Genomic DNA, 18,705 nt, shown 5'->3' on the forward strand with positions numbered 1-18,705 from the left:
GTCCCATTATAGCGTCTGTTAGCGCATGGGCAGCGCCATTGAGGCCATCTCAATTTTGAAGTAGTACATTTTCTTCTAATATAATATCTGCCATTTAGCAGACATTTTACGTATGGGCTGTCCTATAAAGCTAGAGTTGCCGATTTACTGTCGCCTACACTTATGGAATGTTTGCTCACCACCATAATTCATTGGCTGATCCCTCCTGATAACCTGGATGGAATTGTGTAACCTTTCCTTAAATCATAGGAAGTCCCACCCAGTTGACTACTTTAAAATGGTGGAAGCGCTGCCCATGCTAAAACTGGCTTTTGAGCTCTAGAGTCCTCTATCTATCTCTATGGCATAGACAGAAAGACACGCCATTAACTAGCATAGACAGACGGACGGACGGGCAGACAGACGGGCGGGCAGACAGACAGGCGGGCAGACAGGCAGACAGTCGGGCGGGTGGGCTGGCGGACAGACAGGCGGGCAGACAGACGGGCGGGCAGGCAGACAGACAGTCGGGCAGACAGGCAGACAGACGGGCGGGCAGGCAGACAGACAGGCGGGCAGACAGACAGGCGGGCAGACAGGCAGACAGACAGGCGGGCAGACAGTCAGGCAGACAGACGGGCAGGCAGGCAGACAGACAGGCGGGCAGGCAGACAGACAGGCGGGCAGACAGACAGTCAGGTAGACAGACGGCGGGCAGACAGACGGGCGGGCAGACAGACAGGCGGGAAGGCAGACAGTCAGGCAGACAGACAGGCGGGCGGACAGACAGGCGGGCAGACAGACAGTCGGGCGGGCAGACAGACGGGCGGACAGACAGGCGGGCAGACAGGCGGGCAGGCAGACAGACAGTCAGGCGGGCAGGCAGACAGACAGGCGGGCAGACAGTCAGGCAGACAGACAGGCGGGCAGACAGACAGGCGGGCAGACGGACGGGCGGGCAGACAGGCGGGCAGGCAGACGGACGGGCGGGCAGACAGGCGGGCGGACAGACAGGCGGGCAGACAGACGGGCAGGCAGACAGACAGTCGGGCGGGCGGGCAGACAGACAGGCGGGCGGGCAGACAGGCGGGCGGGCAGACAGGCAGGCGGGCAGGCAGACAGTCGGGCGGGCGGGCAGACAGACGGGCAGGCAGGCAGACAGACAGTCAGGCAGACAGACAGGCGGGCAGACAGTCGGGCAGGCAGACAGACAGGCAGACGGGCAGGCAGACAGACAGACAGGCAGACAGACAGGCGGGCAGACAGACAGCCAGTCAGGTAGACAGACAGGCGGGCAGGCAGACAGACAGACAAGCAGACAGACAGGCGGACAGACAGGCAGACAAACAGTCGGGCAGGCAGACAGACAGACAGACAGGCAGACAGACAGGCGGGCAGGCAGACAGACAGACAGACAAGCAGACGGACAGACAGACAGGCAGACGGGCGGGCAGGCAGGCAGACAGACAGACAGACAGACAGGCAGACAGACAGACAGTCAGGCAGACAGACAGACAGACAGACAGACAGACAGGCGGGCAGGCAGGCAGACATGTCTTATGTGTGTTCATAATATGATACTTGAGTGACTCAACAAAATCATTGTGGGCCCCCTGAGTGTCGAGGCCTGGGTCTGTAGGTTGAGTATGATCTCTCTAAGTAAGGGTGTCCAGAGTGTGTCTTGTGTGTCGTTGCTAGGTAACGGTATCCAGAGGGTGTCGGGGTTACGGTACCATCACCTGATCAACCTGGTGACTCTGGAACTGAGAGGAAACAAACTGGAGACCACCGACGGGATATATCTGCCCAACCTCCGACGCCTCTACCTGGTAACCTTTAACCTCTCACCATAACCTCCATCTGCCCAACCTCCGACGCCTCTACCTGGTAACCTTTAACCTCTCACCATAACCTCCATTTGCCCAACCTCCGATGCCTCTACCTGGTAACCTTTAACCTCTCACCATAACCTCCATTTGCCCAACCTCCGATGCCTCTACCTGGTAACCTTTAACCTCTCACCATAACCTCCATCTGCCCAACCTCCGACGCCTCTACCTGGTAACCTTTAACCTCTCACCATAACCTCCACCTGCCCAACCTCCGATGCCTCTACCTGGTAACCTTTAACCTCTCACCATAACCTCCACCTACCCAACCTCCGATGCCTCTACCTGGTAACCTTTAACCTCTCACCATAACCTCCATCTGCCCAACCTCCGACACCTCTACCTGGTAACCTTTAACCTCTCACCATAACCTCCACCTACCCAACCTGCGACACCTCTACCTGGTAACCTTTAATCTCTCACCATAACCTCCATCTGCCCAACCTGCGACACCTCTACCTGGTAACCTTTAACCTCACATCATAACCTCTATCTGCCCAACCTTCGATGCCTCTACCTGACCTTTCAACCCTAACTCTAACCTACACAGGCTCTACCTGACCTTTCAACCCTAACTCTAACCTACACAGGCTCTACCTGACCTTTCAACCGTAACTCTAACCTACACAGGCTCTACCTGGTAACTTTCAACCTCTCACCCATAACCACATCTGATTCCTGGTTCTAACCTTTCACCTGTCACTTACCTCAGTTTAATTCTGACCTCTAACCCCGTGACCTGTAACTTCTGACCCCTGTGCAGGCCCAGAATACTATCAAGCGCCTGGAGGGTCTGGGTAAGCTGGAGCGTCTGACCACCCTGCACCTACGAGACAACCAACTGGAGACTCTAGATGGCATCAGTCCCAACATGAAGTCCCTGCAGTACCTCAACATCAGGTAGACATCAGTCCCAACAGTACCTCAACATCAGGTAGACATCAGTCCCAACAGTACCTCAACATCAGGTAGACATCAGTCCCAACAGTACCTCAACATCAGGTAGACATCAGTCCCAACATGAAGTCCCTGCAGTACCTCAACATCAGGTAGACACCAGTCCCAACAGTACCTCAACATCAGGTAGACATCAGTCCCAACATGAAGTCCCTGCAGTACCTCAACATCAGGTAGGCATCAGTCCCAACATGAAGTCCCTGCAGTACCTCAACATCAGGTAGACACCAGTCCCAACAGTACCTCAACATCAGGTAGACATCAGTCCCAACAGTACCTCAACATCAGGTAGACATCAGTCCCAACAGTACCTCAACATCAGGTAGACACCAGTCCCTGCAGTACCTCAACACCAGGTAGACATCAGTCCCAACATGAAGTCCCTGCAGCACCTCAACATCAGGTAGGCATCAGTCCCTGCAGTACCTCAACATCAGGTAGGCATCAGTCCCAACAGTACCTCAACATCAGGTAGACATCAGTCCCAACATGAAGTCCCTGCAGTACCTCAACATCAGGTAGGCATCAGTCCCAACATGAAGTCCCTGCAGTACCTCAACATCAGATAGACATCAGTCCCAACATGAAGGCCCTGCAGTACCTCAACATCAGGTAGACATCAGTCCCTGCAGTACCTCAACATCAGGTAGACATCAGTCCCAACATGAAGTCCCTGCAGTACCTCAACATCAGGTAGACATCAGTCCCAACATGAAGTCCCTGCAGTACCTCAACATCAGGTAGACATCAGTCCCAACATGAAGTCCCTGCAGTACCTCAACATCAGGTAGAGATCAGTCCCAACATGAAGGCCCTGCAGTACCTCAACATCAGGTAGAGATCAGTCCCAACAGTACCTCAACATCAGGTAGACATCAGTCCCAACAGTACCTCAACATCAGGTAGACATCAGTCCCAACAGTACCTCAACATCAGGTAGACATCAGTCCCAACAGTACCTCAACATCAGGTAGACATCAGTCCCAACAGTACCTCAACATCAGGTAGACATCAGTCCCAACATGAAGTCCCTGCAGTACCTCAACATCAGGTAGGCATCAGTCCCAACATGAAGTCCCTGCAGTACCTCAACATCAGGTAGACACCAGTCCCAACAGTACCTCAACATCAGGTAGACATCAGTCCCAACAGTACCTCAACATCAGGTAGACATCAGTCCCAACAGTACCTCAACATCAGGTAGACACCAGTCCCTGCAGTACCTCAACACCAGGTAGACATCAGTCCCAACATGAAGTCCGTGCAGCACCTCAACATCAGGTAGGCATCAGTCCCTGCAGTACCTCAACATCAGGTAGGCATCAGTCCCAACAGTACCTCAACATCAGGTAGACATCAGTCCCAACATGAAGTCCCTGCAGTACCTCAACATCAGGTAGGCATCAGTCCCAACATGAAGTCCCTGCAGTACCTCAACATCAGGTAGACATCAGTCCCAACATGAAGTCCCTGCAGTACCTCAACATCAGGTAGACATCAGTCCCAACATGAAGTCCCTGCAGTACCTCAACATCAGGTAGACATCAGTCCCAACATGAAGTCCCTGCAGTACCTCAACATCAGGTAGACATCAGTCCCAACATGAAGTCCCTGCAGTACCTCAACATCAGGTAGAGATCAGTCCCAACATGAAGGCCCTGCAGTACCTCAACATCAGGTAGAGATCAGTCCCAACAGTACCTCAACATCAGGTAGACATCAGTCCCAACAGTACCTCAACATCAGGTAGACATCAGTCCCAACAGTACCTCAACATCAGGTAGACATCAGTCCCAACAGTACCTCAACATCAGGTAGACATCAGTCCCAACAGTACCGCATCATCAGGTAGGCATCAGTCCCAACAGTACCTCAACATCAGGTAGACATCAGTCCCAACATGAAGTCCCTGCAGTACCTCAACATCAGGTAGACATCAGTCCCAACAGTACCTCAACATCAGGTAGAGATCAGTCCCAACAGTACCTCAACATCAGGTAGGCATCAGTCCCAACAGTACCTCAACATCAGGTAGACACCAGTCCCTGCAGTACCTCAACACCAGGTAGACATCAGTCCCAACATGAAGTCCCTGCAGTACCTCAACATCAGGTAGACATCAGTCCCAACAGTACCTCAACATCAGGTAGACATCAGTCCCAACAGTACCTCAACATCAGGTAGACATCAGTCCCAACAGTACCTCAACATCAGGTAGACATCAGTCCCAACATGAAGTCCCTGCAGTACCTCAACATCAGGTAGACACCAGTCCCAACAGTACCTCAACATCAGGTAGACATCAGTCCCAACATGAAGTCCCTGCAGTACCTCAACATCAGGTAGGCATCAGTCCCAACATGAAGTCCCTGCAGTACCTCAACATCAGGTAGACACCAGTCCCAACAGTACCTCAACATCAGGTAGACATCAGTCCCAACAGTACCTCAACATCAGGTAGACATCAGTCCCAACAGTACCTCAACATCAGGTAGACACCAGTCCCTGCAGTACCTCAACACCAGGTAGACATCAGTCCCAACATGAAGTCCGTGCAGCACCTCAACATCAGGTAGGCATCAGTCCCTGCAGTACCTCAACATCAGGTAGGCATCAGTCCCAACAGTACCTCAACATCAGGTAGACATCAGTCCCAACATGAAGTCCCTGCAGTACCTCAACATCAGGTAGGCATCAGTCCCAACATGAAGTCCCTGCAGTACCTCAACATCAGGTAGACATCAGTCCCAACATGAAGTCCCTGCAGTACCTCAACATCAGGTAGACATCAGTCCCAACATGAAGTCCCTGCAGTACCTCAACATCAGGTAGACATCAGTCCCAACATGAAGTCCCTGCAGTACCTCAACATCAGGTAGACATCAGTCCCAACATGAAGTCCCTGCAGTACCTCAACATCAGGTAGAGATCAGTCCCAACATGAAGGCCCTGCAGTACCTCAACATCAGGTAGAGATCAGTCCCAACAGTACCTCAACATCAGGTAGACATCAGTCCCAACAGTACCTCAACATCAGGTAGACATCAGTCCCAACAGTACCTCAACATCAGGTAGACATCAGTCCCAACAGTACCTCAACATCAGGTAGACATCAGTCCCAACAGTACCTCATCATCAGGTAGACATCAGTCCCAACAGTACCTCAACATCAGGTAGACATCAGTCCCAACATGAAGTCCCTGCAGTACCTCAACATCAGGTAGACATCAGTCCCAACAGTACCTCAACATCAGGTAGAGATCAGTCCCAACAGTACCTCAACATCAGGTAGGCATCAGTCCCAACAGTACCTCAACATCAGGTAGACACCAGTCCCTGCAGTACCTCAACACCAGGTAGACATCAGTCCCAACATGAAGTCCCTGCAGTACCTCAACATCAGGTAGACATCAGTCCCAACAGTACCTCAACATCAGGTAGACATCAGTCCCAACAGTACCTCAACATCAGGTAGACATCAGTCCCAACAGTACCTCAACATCAGGTAGACATCAGTCCCAACATGAAGTCCCTGCAGTACCTCAACATCAGGTAGACACCAGTCCCAACAGTACCTCAACATCAGGTAGACATCAGTCCCAACATGAAGTCCCTGCAGTACCTCAACATCAGGTAGGCATCAGTCCCAACATGAAGTCCCTGCCCTCAACATCAGGTAGACACCAGTCCCAACAGTACCTCAACATCAGGTAGACATCAGTCCCAACAGTACCTCAACATCAGGTAGACATCAGTCCCAACAGTACCTCAACATCAGGTAGACACCAGTCCCTGCAGTACCTCAACACCAGGTAGACATCAGTCCCAACATGAAGTCCCTGCAGCACCTCAACATCAGGTAGGCATCAGTCCCTGCAGTACCTCAACATCAGGTAGGCATCAGTCCCAACAGTACCTCAACATCAGGTAGACATCAGTCCCAACATGGTAAGTCCCTGCAGTACCTCAACATCAGGTAGGCATCAGTCCCAACATGAAGTCCCTGCAGTACCTCAACATCAGGTAGACATCAGTCCCAACATGAAGTCCCTGCAGTACCTCAACATCAGGTAGACATCAGTCCCAACATGAAGTCCCTGCAGTACCTCAACATCAGGTAGACATCAGTCCCAACATGAAGTCCCTGCAGTACCTCAACATCAGGTAGACATCAGTCCCAACATGAAGTCCCTGCAGTACCTCAACATCAGGTAGAGATCAGTCCCAACATGAAGGCCCTGCAGTACCTCAACATCAGGTAGAGATCAGTCCCAACAGTACCTCAACATCAGGTAGACATCAGTCCCAACAGTACCTCAACATCAGGTAGACATCAGTCCCAACAGTACCTCAACATCAGGTAGACATCAGTCCCAACAGTACCTCAACATCAGGTAGACATCAGTCCCAACAGTACCGCATCATCAGGTAGGCATCAGTCCCAACAGTACCTCAACATCAGGTAGACATCAGTCCCAACATGAAGTCCCTGCAGTACCTCAACATCAGGTAGAGATCAGTCCCAACAGTACCTCAACATCAGGTAGGCATCAGTCCCAACATGTCCCTGCAGTACCTCATCATCAGGTAGACATCAGTCCCAACAGTACCTCAACATCAGGTAGGCATCAGTCCCAACATGAAGTCCCTGCAGTACCTCAACATCAGGTAGACATCAGTCCCAACATGAAGTCCCTGCAGTACCTCAACATCAGGTAGAGATCAGTCCCAACATGAAGGCCCTGCAGTACCTCAACATCAGGTAGAGATCAGTCCCAACAGTACCTCAACATCAGGTAGACATCAGTCCCAACAGTACCTCAACATCAGGTAGACATCAGTCCCAACAGTACCTCAACATCAGGTAGACATCAGTCCCAACAGTACCTCAACATCAGGTAGACATCAGTCCCAACAGTACCGCATCATCAGGTAGGCATCAGTCCCAACAGTACCTCAACATCAGGTAGACATCAGTCCCAACATGAAGTCCCTGCAGTACCTCAACATCAGGTAGACATCAGTCCCAACAGTACCTCAACATCAGGTAGAGATCAGTCCCAACAGTACCTCAACATCAGGTAGGCATCAGTCCCAACAGTACCTCAACATCAGGTAGACACCAGTCCCTGCAGTACCTCAACACCAGGTAGACATCAGTCCCAACATGAAGTCCCTGCAGTACCTCAACATCAGGTAGACATCAGTCCCAACAGTACCTCAACATCAGGTAGACATCAGTCCCAACAGTACCTCAACATCAGGTAGACATCAGTCCCAACAGTACCTCAACATCAGGTAGACATCAGTCCCAACATGAAGTCCCTGCAGTACCTCAACATCAGGTAGACACCAGTCCCAACAGTACCTCAACATCAGGTAGACATCAGTCCCAACATGAAGTCCCTGCAGTACCTCAACATCAGGTAGGCATCAGTCCCAACATGAAGTCCCTGCAGTACCTCAACATCAGGTAGACACCAGTCCCAACAGTACCTCAACATCAGGTAGACATCAGTCCCAACAGTACCTCAACATCAGGTAGACATCAGTCCCAACAGTACCTCAACATCAGGTAGACACCAGTCCCTGCAGTACCTCAACACCAGGTAGACATCAGTCCCAACATGAAGTCCGTGCAGCACCTCAACATCAGGTAGGCATCAGTCCCTGCAGTACCTCAACATCAGGTAGGCATCAGTCCCAACAGTACCTCAACATCAGGTAGACATCAGTCCCAACATGAAGTCCCTGCAGTACCTCAACATCAGGTAGGCATCAGTCCCAACATGAAGTCCCTGCAGTACCTCAACATCAGGTAGACATCAGTCCCAACATGAAGTCCCTGCAGTACCTCAACATCAGGTAGACATCAGTCCCAACATGAACAGTACCTCAACATCAGGTAGACATCAGTCCCAACATGAAGTCCCTGCAGTACCTCAACATCAGGTAGACATCAGTCCCAACATGAAGTCCCTGCAGTACCTCAACATCAGGTAGAGATCAGTCCCAACATGAAGGCCCTGCAGTACCTCAACATCAGGTAGAGATCAGTCCCAACAGTACCTCAACATCAGGTAGACATCAGTCCCAACAGTACCTCAACATCAGGTAGACATCAGTCCCAACAGTACCTCAACATCAGGTAGACATCAGTCCCAACAGTACCTCAACATCAGGTAGACATCAGTCCCAACAGTACCGCATCATCAGGTAGGCATCAGTCCCAACAGTACCTCAACATCAGGTAGACATCAGTCCCAACATGAAGTCCCTGCAGTACCTCAACATCAGGTAGACATCAGTCCCAACATGAAGGCCCTGCAGTACCTCAACATCAGGTAGACATCAGTCCCAACAGTACCTCAACATCAGGTAGACACCAGTCCCTGCAGTACCTCAACACCAGGTAGACATCAGTCCCAACATGAAGTCCCTGCAGCACCTCAACATCAGGTAGGCATCAGTCCCTGCAGTACCTCAACATCAGGTAGGCATCAGTCCCAACAGTACCTCAACATCAGGTAGACATCAGTCCCAACATGAAGTCCCTGCAGTACCTCAACATCTGGTAGGCATCAGTCCCAACATGAAGTCCCTGCAGTACCTCAACATCAGGTAGACATCAGTCCCAACATGAAGGCCCTGCAGTACCTCAACATCAGGTAGACATCAGTCCCTGCAGTACCTCAACATCAGGTAGACATCAGTCCCAACATGAAGTCCCTGCAGTACCTCAACATCAGGTAGACATCAGTCCCAACATGAAGTCCCTGCAGTACCTCAACATCAGGTAGACATCAGTCCCAACATGAAGTCCCTGCAGTACCTCAACATCAGGTAGAGATCAGTCCCAACATGAAGGCCCTGCAGTACCTCAACATCAGGTAGAGATCAGTCCCAACAGTACCTCAACATCAGGTAGACATCAGTCCCAACAGTACCTCAACATCAGGTAGACATCAGTCCCAACAGTACCTCAACATCAGGTAGACATCAGTCCCAACAGTACCTCAACATCAGGTAGACATCAGTCCCAACAGTACCTCAACATCAGGTAGACATCAGTCCCAACATGAAGTCCCTGCAGTACCTCAACATCAGGTAGGCATCAGTCCCAACATGAAGTCCCTGCAGTACCTCAACATCAGGTAGACACCAGTCCCAACAGTACCTCAACATCAGGTAGACATCAGTCCCAACAGTACCTCAACATCAGGTAGACATCAGTCCCAACAGTACCTCAACATCAGGTAGACACCAGTCCCTGCAGTACCTCAACACCAGGTAGACATCAGTCCCAACATGAAGTCCGTGCAGCACCTCAACATCAGGTAGGCATCAGTCCCTGCAGTACCTCAACATCAGGTAGGCATCAGTCCCAACAGTACCTCAACATCAGGTAGACATCAGTCCCAACATGAAGTCCCTGCAGTACCTCAACATCAGGTAGGCATCAGTCCCAACATGAAGTCCCTGCAGTACCTCAACATCAGGTAGACATCAGTCCCAACATGAAGTCCCTACCTCAACATCAGGTAGACATCAGTCCCAACATGAAGGCCCTGCAGTACCTCAACATCAGGTAGACATCAGTCCCAACATGAAGTCCCTGCAGTACCTCAACATCAGGTAGACATCAGTCCCAACATGAAGTCCCTGCAGTACCTCAACATCAGGTAGAGATCAGTCCCAACATGAAGGCCCTGCAGTACCTCAACATCAGGTAGAGATCAGTCCCAACAGTACCTCAACATCAGGTAGACATCAGTCCCAACAGTACCTCAACATCAGGTAGACATCAGTCCCAACAGTACCTCAACATCAGGTAGACATCAGTCCCAACAGTACCTCAACATCAGGTAGACATCAGTCCCAACAGTACCGCATCATCAGGTAGGCATCAGTCCCAACAGTACCTCAACATCAGGTAGACATCAGTCCCAACATGAAGTACCTGCAGTACCTCAACATCAGGTAGACATCAGTCCCAACAGTACCTCAACATCAGGTAGAGATCAGTCCCAACAGTACCTCAACATCAGGTAGGCATCAGTCCCAACAGTACCTCAACATCAGGTAGACACCAGTCCCTGCAGTACCTCAACACCAGGTAGACATCAGTCCCAACATGAAGTCCCTGCAGTACCTCAACATCAGGTAGACATCAGTCCCAACAGTACCTCAACATCAGGTAGACATCAGTCCCAACAGTACCTCAACATCAGGTAGACATCAGTCCCAACAGTACCTCAACATCAGGTAGACATCAGTCCCAACATGAAGTCCCTGCAGTACCTCAACATCAGGTAGGCATCAGTCCCAACATGAAGTCCCTGCAGTACCTCAACATCAGGTAGACACCAGTCCCAACAGTACCTCAACATCAGGTAGACATCAGTCCCAACATGAAGTCCCTGCAGTACCTCAACATCAGGTAGGCATCAGTCCCAACATGAAGTCCCTGCAGTACCTCAACATCAGGTAGACACCAGTCCCAACAGTACCTCAACATCAGGTAGACATCAGTCCCAACAGTACCTCAACATCAGGTAGACATCAGTCCCAACAGTACCTCAACATCAGGTAGACACCAGTCCCTGCAGTACCTCAACACCAGGTAGACATCAGTCCCAACATGAAGTCCGTGCAGCACCTCAACATCAGGTAGGCATCAGTCCCTGCAGTACCTCAACATCAGGTAGGCATCAGTCCCAACAGTACCTCAACATCAGGTAGACATCAGTCCCAACATGAAGTCCCTGCAGTACCTCAACATCAGGTAGGCATCAGTCCCAACATGAAGTCCCTGCAGTACCTCAACATCAGGTAGACATCAGTCCCAACATGAAGTCCCTGCAGTACCTCAACATCAGGTAGACATCAGTCCCAACATGAAGTCCCTGCAGTACCTCAACATCAGGTAGACATCAGTCCCAACATGAAGTCCCTGCAGTACCTCAACATCAGGTAGACATCAGTCCCAACATGAAGTCCCTGCAGTACCTCAACATCAGGTAGAGATCATTCCCAACATGAAGGCCCTGCAGTACCTCAACATCAGGTAGAGATCAGTCCCAACAGTACCTCAACATCAGGTAGACATCAGTCCCAACAGTACCTCAACATCAGGTAGACATCAGTCCCAACAGTACCTCAACATCAGGTAGACATCAGTCCCAACAGTACCTCAACATCAGGTAGACATCAGTCCCAACAGTACCGCATCATCAGGTAGGCATCAGTCCCAACAGTACCTCAACATCAGGTAGACATCAGTCCCAACATGAAGTCCCTGCAGTACCTCAACATCAGGTAGAGATCAGTCCCAACAGTACCTCAACATCAGGTAGGCATCAGTCCCAACATGAAGTCCCTGCAGTACCTCATCATCAGGTAGACATCAGTCCCAACAGTACCTCAACATCAGGTAGGCATCAGTCCCAACATGAAGTCCCTGCAGTACCTCAACATCAGGTAGACATCAGTCCCAACATGAAGTCCCTGCAGTACCTCAACATCAGGTAGACATCAGTCCCAACATGAAGTCCCAACAGTACCTCAACATCAGGTTGACATCAGTCCCAACAGTACCTCAACATCAGGTAGACATCAGTCCCAACATGAAGTCCCTGCAGTACCTCAACATCAGGTAGGCATCAGTCCCAACATGAAGTCCCTGCAGTACCTCAACATCAGGTAGACATCAGTCCCAACATGAAGGCCCTGCAGTACCTCAACATCAGGTAGACATCAGTCCCTGCAGTACCTCAACATCAGGTAGACATCAGTCCCAACATGAAGTCCCTGCAGTACCTCAACATCAGGTAGACATCAGTCCCAACATGAAGTCCCTGCAGTACCTCAACATCAGGTAGACATCAGTCCCAACATGAAGTCCCTGCAGTACCTCAACATCAGGTAGAGATCAGTCCCAACATGAAGGCCCTGCAGTACCTCAACATCAGGTAGAGATCAGTCCCAACAGTACCTCAACATCAGGTAGACATCAGTCCCAACAGTACCTCAACATCAGGTAGACATCAGTCCCAACAGTACCTCAACATCAGGTAGACATCAGTCCCAACAGTACCTCAACATCAGGTAGACATCAGTCCCAACAGTACCGCATCATCAGGTAGGCATCAGTCCCAACAGTACCTCAACATCAGGTAGACATCAGTCCCAACATGAAGTCCCTGCAGTACCTCAACATCAGGTAGAGATCAGTCCCAACAGTACCTCAACATCAGGTAGGCATCAGTCCCAACATGAAGTCCCTGCAGTACCTCATCATCAGGTAGACATCAGTCCCAACAGTACCTCAACATCAGGTAGGCATCAGTCCCAACATGAAGTCCCTGCAGTACCTCAACATCAGGTAGACATCAGTCCCAACATGAAGTCCCTGCAGTACCTCAACATCAGGTAGACATCAGTCCCAACATGAAGTCCCAACAGTACCTCAACATCAGGTTGACATCAGTCCCAACAGTACCTCAACATCAGGTAGACATCAGTCCCAACATGAAGTCCCTGCAGTACCTCAACATCAGGTAGGCATCAGTCCCAACATGAAGTCCCTGCAGTACCTCAACATCAGGTAGACATCAGTCCCAACATGAAGGCCCTGCAGTACCTCAACATCAGGTAGACATCAGTCCCTGCAGTACCTCAACATCAGGTAGACATCAGTCCCAACATGAAGTCCCTGCAGTACCTCAACATCAGGTAGAGATCAGTCCCAACATGAAGGCCCTGCAGTACCTCAACATCAGGTAGAGATCAGTCCCAACAGTACCTCAACATCAGGTAGACATCAGTCCCAACAGTACCTCAACATCAGGTAGACATCAGTCCCAACAGTACCTCAACATCAGGTAGACATCAGTCCCAACAGTACCTCAACATCAGGTAGACATCAGTCCCAACAGTACCTCATCATCAGGTAGGCATCAGTCCCAACAGTACCTCAACATCAGGTAGACATCAGTCCCAACATGAAGTCCCTGCAGTACCTCAACATCAGGTAGACATCAGTCCCAACAGTACCTCAACATCAGGTAGAGATCAGTCCCAACAGTACCTCAACATCAGGTAGGCATCAGTCCCAACATGAAGTCCCTGCAGTACCTCAACATCAGGTAGAAATCAGTCCCAACAGTACCTCAACATCAGGTAGACACCAGTCCCAACAGTACCTCAACATCAGGTAGACATCAGTCCCAACATGAAGTCCCTGCAGTACCTCAACATCAGGTAGACACCAGTCCCTGCAGTACCTCAACATCAGGTAGAGATCAGTCCCAACATGAAGTCCCTGCAGTACCTCAACATCAGGTAGACATCAGTCCCAACAGTACCTCAACATCAGGTAGACATCAGTCCCAACATGAAGTCCCTGCAGTACCTCAACATCAGGTAGGCATCAGTCCCAACATGAAGTCCCTGCAGTACCTCAACATCAGGTAGACACCAGTCCCAACAGTACCTCAACATCAGGTAGACATCAGTCCCAACAGTACCTCAACATCAGGTAGACATCAGTCCCAACATGAAGTCCCTGCAGTACCTCAACATCAGGTAGACATCAGTCCCAACAGTACCTCAACATCAGGTAGACACCAGTCCCTGCAGTACCTCAACACCAGGTAGACATCAGTCCCAACATGAAGTCCCTGCAGTACCTCAACATCAGGTACGCATCAGTCCCAACAGTACCTCAACATCAGGTAGGCATCAGTCCCAACAGTACCTCAACATCAGGTAGACATCAGTCCCTGCAGTACCTCAACATCAGGTAGACATCAGTCCCAACATGAAGTCCCTGCAGTACCTCAACATCAGGTAGACATCAGTCCCAACAGTACCTCAACATCAGGTAGACATCAGTCCCAACATGAAGTCCCTGCAGTACCTCAACATCAGGTAGACACCAGTCCCAACAGTACCTCAACATCAGGTAGACATCAGTCCCAACAGTACCTCATCATCAGGTAGGCATCAGTCCCAACAGTACCTCAACATCAGGTAGACATCAGTCCCAACAGTACCTCAACATCAGGTAGACATCAGTCCCAACAGTACCTCATCATCAGGTAGACATCAGTCCCTGCAGTACCTCAACATCAGGTAGACACCAGTCCCTGCAGTACCTCAACATCAGGTAGAGATCAGTCCCAACATGAAGTCCCTGCAGTACCTCAACATCAGGTAGACATCAGTCCCAACAGTACCTCAACATCAGGTAGACATCAGTCCCAACATGAAGTCCCTGCAGTACCTCAACATCAGGTAGGCATCAGTCCCAACATGAAGTCCCTGCAGTACCTCAACATCAGGTAGACACCAGTCCCAACAGTACCTCAACATCAGGTAGACATCAGTCCCAACATGAAGTCCCTGCAGTACCTCAACATCAGGTAGGCATCAGCCCCAACATGAAGTCCCTGCAGTACCTCAACATCAGGTAGACACCAGTCCCAACAGTACCTCAACATCAGGTAGACATCAGTCCCAACAGTACCTCAACATCAGGTAGACATCAGTCCCAACATGAAGTCCCTGCAGTACCTCAACATCAGGTAGACATCAGTCCCAACAGTACCTCAACATCAGGTAGACACCAGTCCCTGCAGTACCTCAACACCAGGTAGACATCAGTCCCAACATGAAGTCCCTGCAGTACCTCAACATCAGGTACGCATCAGTCCCAACAGTACCTCAACATCAGGTAGGCATCAGTCCCAACAGTACCTCAACATCAGGTAGACATCAGTCCCTGCAGTACCTCAACATCAGGTAGACATCAGTCCCAACATGAAGTCCCTGCAGTACCTCAACATCAGGTAGACATCAGTCCCAACAGTACCTCATCATCAGGTAGGCATCAGTCCCAACAGTACCTCAACATCAGGTAGACATCAGTCCCAACAGTACCTCAACATCAGGTAGACATCAGTCCCAACATGAAGTCCCTGCAGTACCTCAACATCAGGTAGACACCAGTCCCAACAGTACCTCAACATCAGGTAGACATCAGTCCCAACAGTACCTCATCATCAGGTAGGCATCAGTCCCAACAGTACCTCAACATCAGGTAGACATCAGTCCCAACAGTACCTCAACATCAGGTAGACATCAGTCCCAACAGTACCTCATCATCAGGTAGACATCAGTCCCAACAGTACCTCAACATCAGGTAGACATCAGTCCCAACAGTACCTCAACATCAGGTAGACATCAGTCCCTGCAGTACCTCAACATCAGGTAGACATCAGTCCCAACAGTACCTCAACATCAGGTAGACATCAGTCCCAACATGAAGTCCCTGCAGTACCTCAACATCAGGTAGACATCAGTCCCAACAGTACCTCAACATCAGGTAGACATCAGTCCCAACAGTACCTCAACATCAGGTAGACATCAGTCCCAACATGAAGTCCCTACAGTACCTCATCATCAGGTAGACATCAGTCCCTGCAGTACCTCGACATCAGGTAGACACCAGTCCCTGCAGTACCTCAACATCAGGTAGACATCAGTCCCTGCAGTACCTCAACATCAGGTAGACATCAGTCCCTGCAGTACCTCAACACCAGGTAGACATCAGTCCCAACATGAAGTCCCTGCAGTACCTCAACATCAGGTAGGCATCAGTCCCAACATGAAGGCCCTGCAGTACCTCAACATCAGGTAGACATCAGTCCCTGCAGTACCTCAACATCAGGTAGACATCAGTCCCAACATGAAGGACCTGCAGTACCTCAACATCAGGTAGACACCAGTCCCAACAGTACCTCAACATCAGGTAGACACCAGTCCCAACAGTACCTCAACATCAGGTAGACATCAGTCCCTGCAGTACCTCATCATCAGGTAGACATCAGTCCCTGCAGTACCTCATCATCAGGTAGGCATCAGTCCCAACAGTACCTCAACATCAGGTAGACATCAGTCCCAACATGAAGTCCCTGCAGTACCTCAACATCAGGTAGACATCAGTCCCAACAGTACCTCAACATCAGGTAGACATCAGTCCCAACATGAAGTCCCTGCAGTACCTCAACATCAGGTAGGCATCAGTCCCAACATGAAGTCCCTGCAGTACCTCAACATCAGGTAGACACCAGTCCCAACAGTACCTCAACATCAGGTAGACATCAGTCCCAACATGAAGTCCCTGCAGTACCTCAACATCAGGTAGGCATCAGTCGCAACATGAAGTCCCTGCAGTACCTCAACATCAGGTAGACACCAGTCCCAACAGTACCTCAACATCAGGTAGACATCAGTCCCAACAGTACCTCAACATTAGGTAGACATCAGTCCCAACAGTACCTCAACATCAGGTAGACATCAGTCCCAACATGAAGTCCCTGCAGTACCTCAACATCAGGTAGACATCAGTCCCAACAGTACCTCAACATCAGGTAGACACCAGTCCCTGCAGTACCTCAACACCAGGTAGACATCAGTCCCAACATGAAGTCCCTGCAGTACCTCAACATCAGGTAGGCATCAGTCCCTGCAGTACCTCAACATCAGGTAGGCATCAGTCCCAACAGTACCTCAACATCAGGTAGGCATCAGTCCCAACAGTACCTCAACATCAGGTAGACATCAGTCCCTGCAGTACCTCAACATCAGGTAGACATCAGTCCCAACATGAAGTCCCTGCAGTACCTCAACATCAGGTAGACATCAGTCCCAACAGTACCTCATCATCAGGTAGGCATCAGTCCCAACAGTACCTCAACATCAGGTAGACATCAGTCCCAACAGTACCTCAACATCAGGTAGACATCAGTCCCAACATGAAGTCCCTGCAGTACCTCAACATCAGGTAGACACCAGTCCCAACAGTACCTCAACATCAGGTAGACATCAGTCCCAACAGTACCTCATCATCAGGTAGGCATCAGTCCCAACAGTACCTCAACATCAGGTAGACATCAGTCCCTACAGTACCTCAACATCAGGTAGACATCAGTCCCAACAGTACCTCATCATCAGCTAGACATCAGTCCCAACAGTACCTCAACATCAGGTAGACATCAGTCCCAACAGTACCTCAACATCAGGTAGACATCAGTCCCTGCAGTACCTCAACATCAGGTAGACATCAGTCCCAACAGTACCTCAACATCAGGTAGACATCAGTCCCAAAATGAAGTCCCTGCAGTACCTCAACATCAGGTAGACATCAGTCCCAACAGTACCTCAACATCAGGTAGAGATCAGTCCCAACAGTACCTCAACATCAGGTAGACATCAGTCCCAACATGAAGTCCCTGCAGTACCTCAACATCAGGTAGACACCAGTCCCTGCAGTACCTCAACATCAGGTAGACATCAGTCCCAACAGTACCTCAACATCAGGTAGGCATCAGTCCCAACATGAAGTCCCTGCAGTACCTCAACATCAGGTAGGCATCAGTCCCAACATGAAGGCCCTGCAGTACCTCAACATCAGGTAGACATCAGTCCCTACAGTACCTCATCATCAGGTAGACATCAGTCCCTGCAGTACCTCAACATCAGGTAGACACCAGTCCCTGCAGTACCTCAACATCAGGTAGACATCAGTCCCTGCAGTACCTCAACATCAGGTAGACATCAGTCCCTGCAGTACCTCAACACCAGGCAGGCATCAGTCCCAACATGAAGTCCCTGCAGTACCTCAACATCAGGTAGGCATCAGTCCCAACATGAAGGCCCTGCAGTACCTCAACATCAGGTAGACATCAGTCCCTGCAGTACCTCAACATCAGGTAGACATCAGTCCCAACATGAAGGCCCTGCAGTACCTCAACATGAGGTAGACACCAGTCCCAACAGTACCTCAACATCAGGTAGACATCAGTCCCTGCAGTAC

General features: G+C 50.4%; 1 protein-coding gene across 2 annotated transcripts in view; it reads left to right on the top strand.

Annotated features, from left to right (window-relative positions):
- lrrc23 (leucine rich repeat containing 23) overlaps window positions 1–18,705 on the top strand; it is a 79,138-nt gene that overhangs the window by 13,680 nt on the left and 46,753 nt on the right. For both annotated transcript variants that reach the window (XM_065020061.1, XM_065020060.1), the window contains exons 7-8: window positions 1,678–1,808; window positions 2,632–2,768. In XM_065020061.1, coding sequence (XP_064876133.1) covers window positions 1,678–1,808; window positions 2,632–2,768 — 268 coding nt within the window. The remainder of the gene's footprint in view (window positions 1–1,677; window positions 1,809–2,631; window positions 2,769–18,705) is intronic.

This window comes from Oncorhynchus nerka, linkage group LG7 (genome assembly GCF_034236695.1).
Source record: "Oncorhynchus nerka isolate Pitt River linkage group LG7, Oner_Uvic_2.0, whole genome shotgun sequence".
Taxonomy (NCBI): Eukaryota; Metazoa; Chordata; class Actinopteri; order Salmoniformes; family Salmonidae; genus Oncorhynchus; species Oncorhynchus nerka.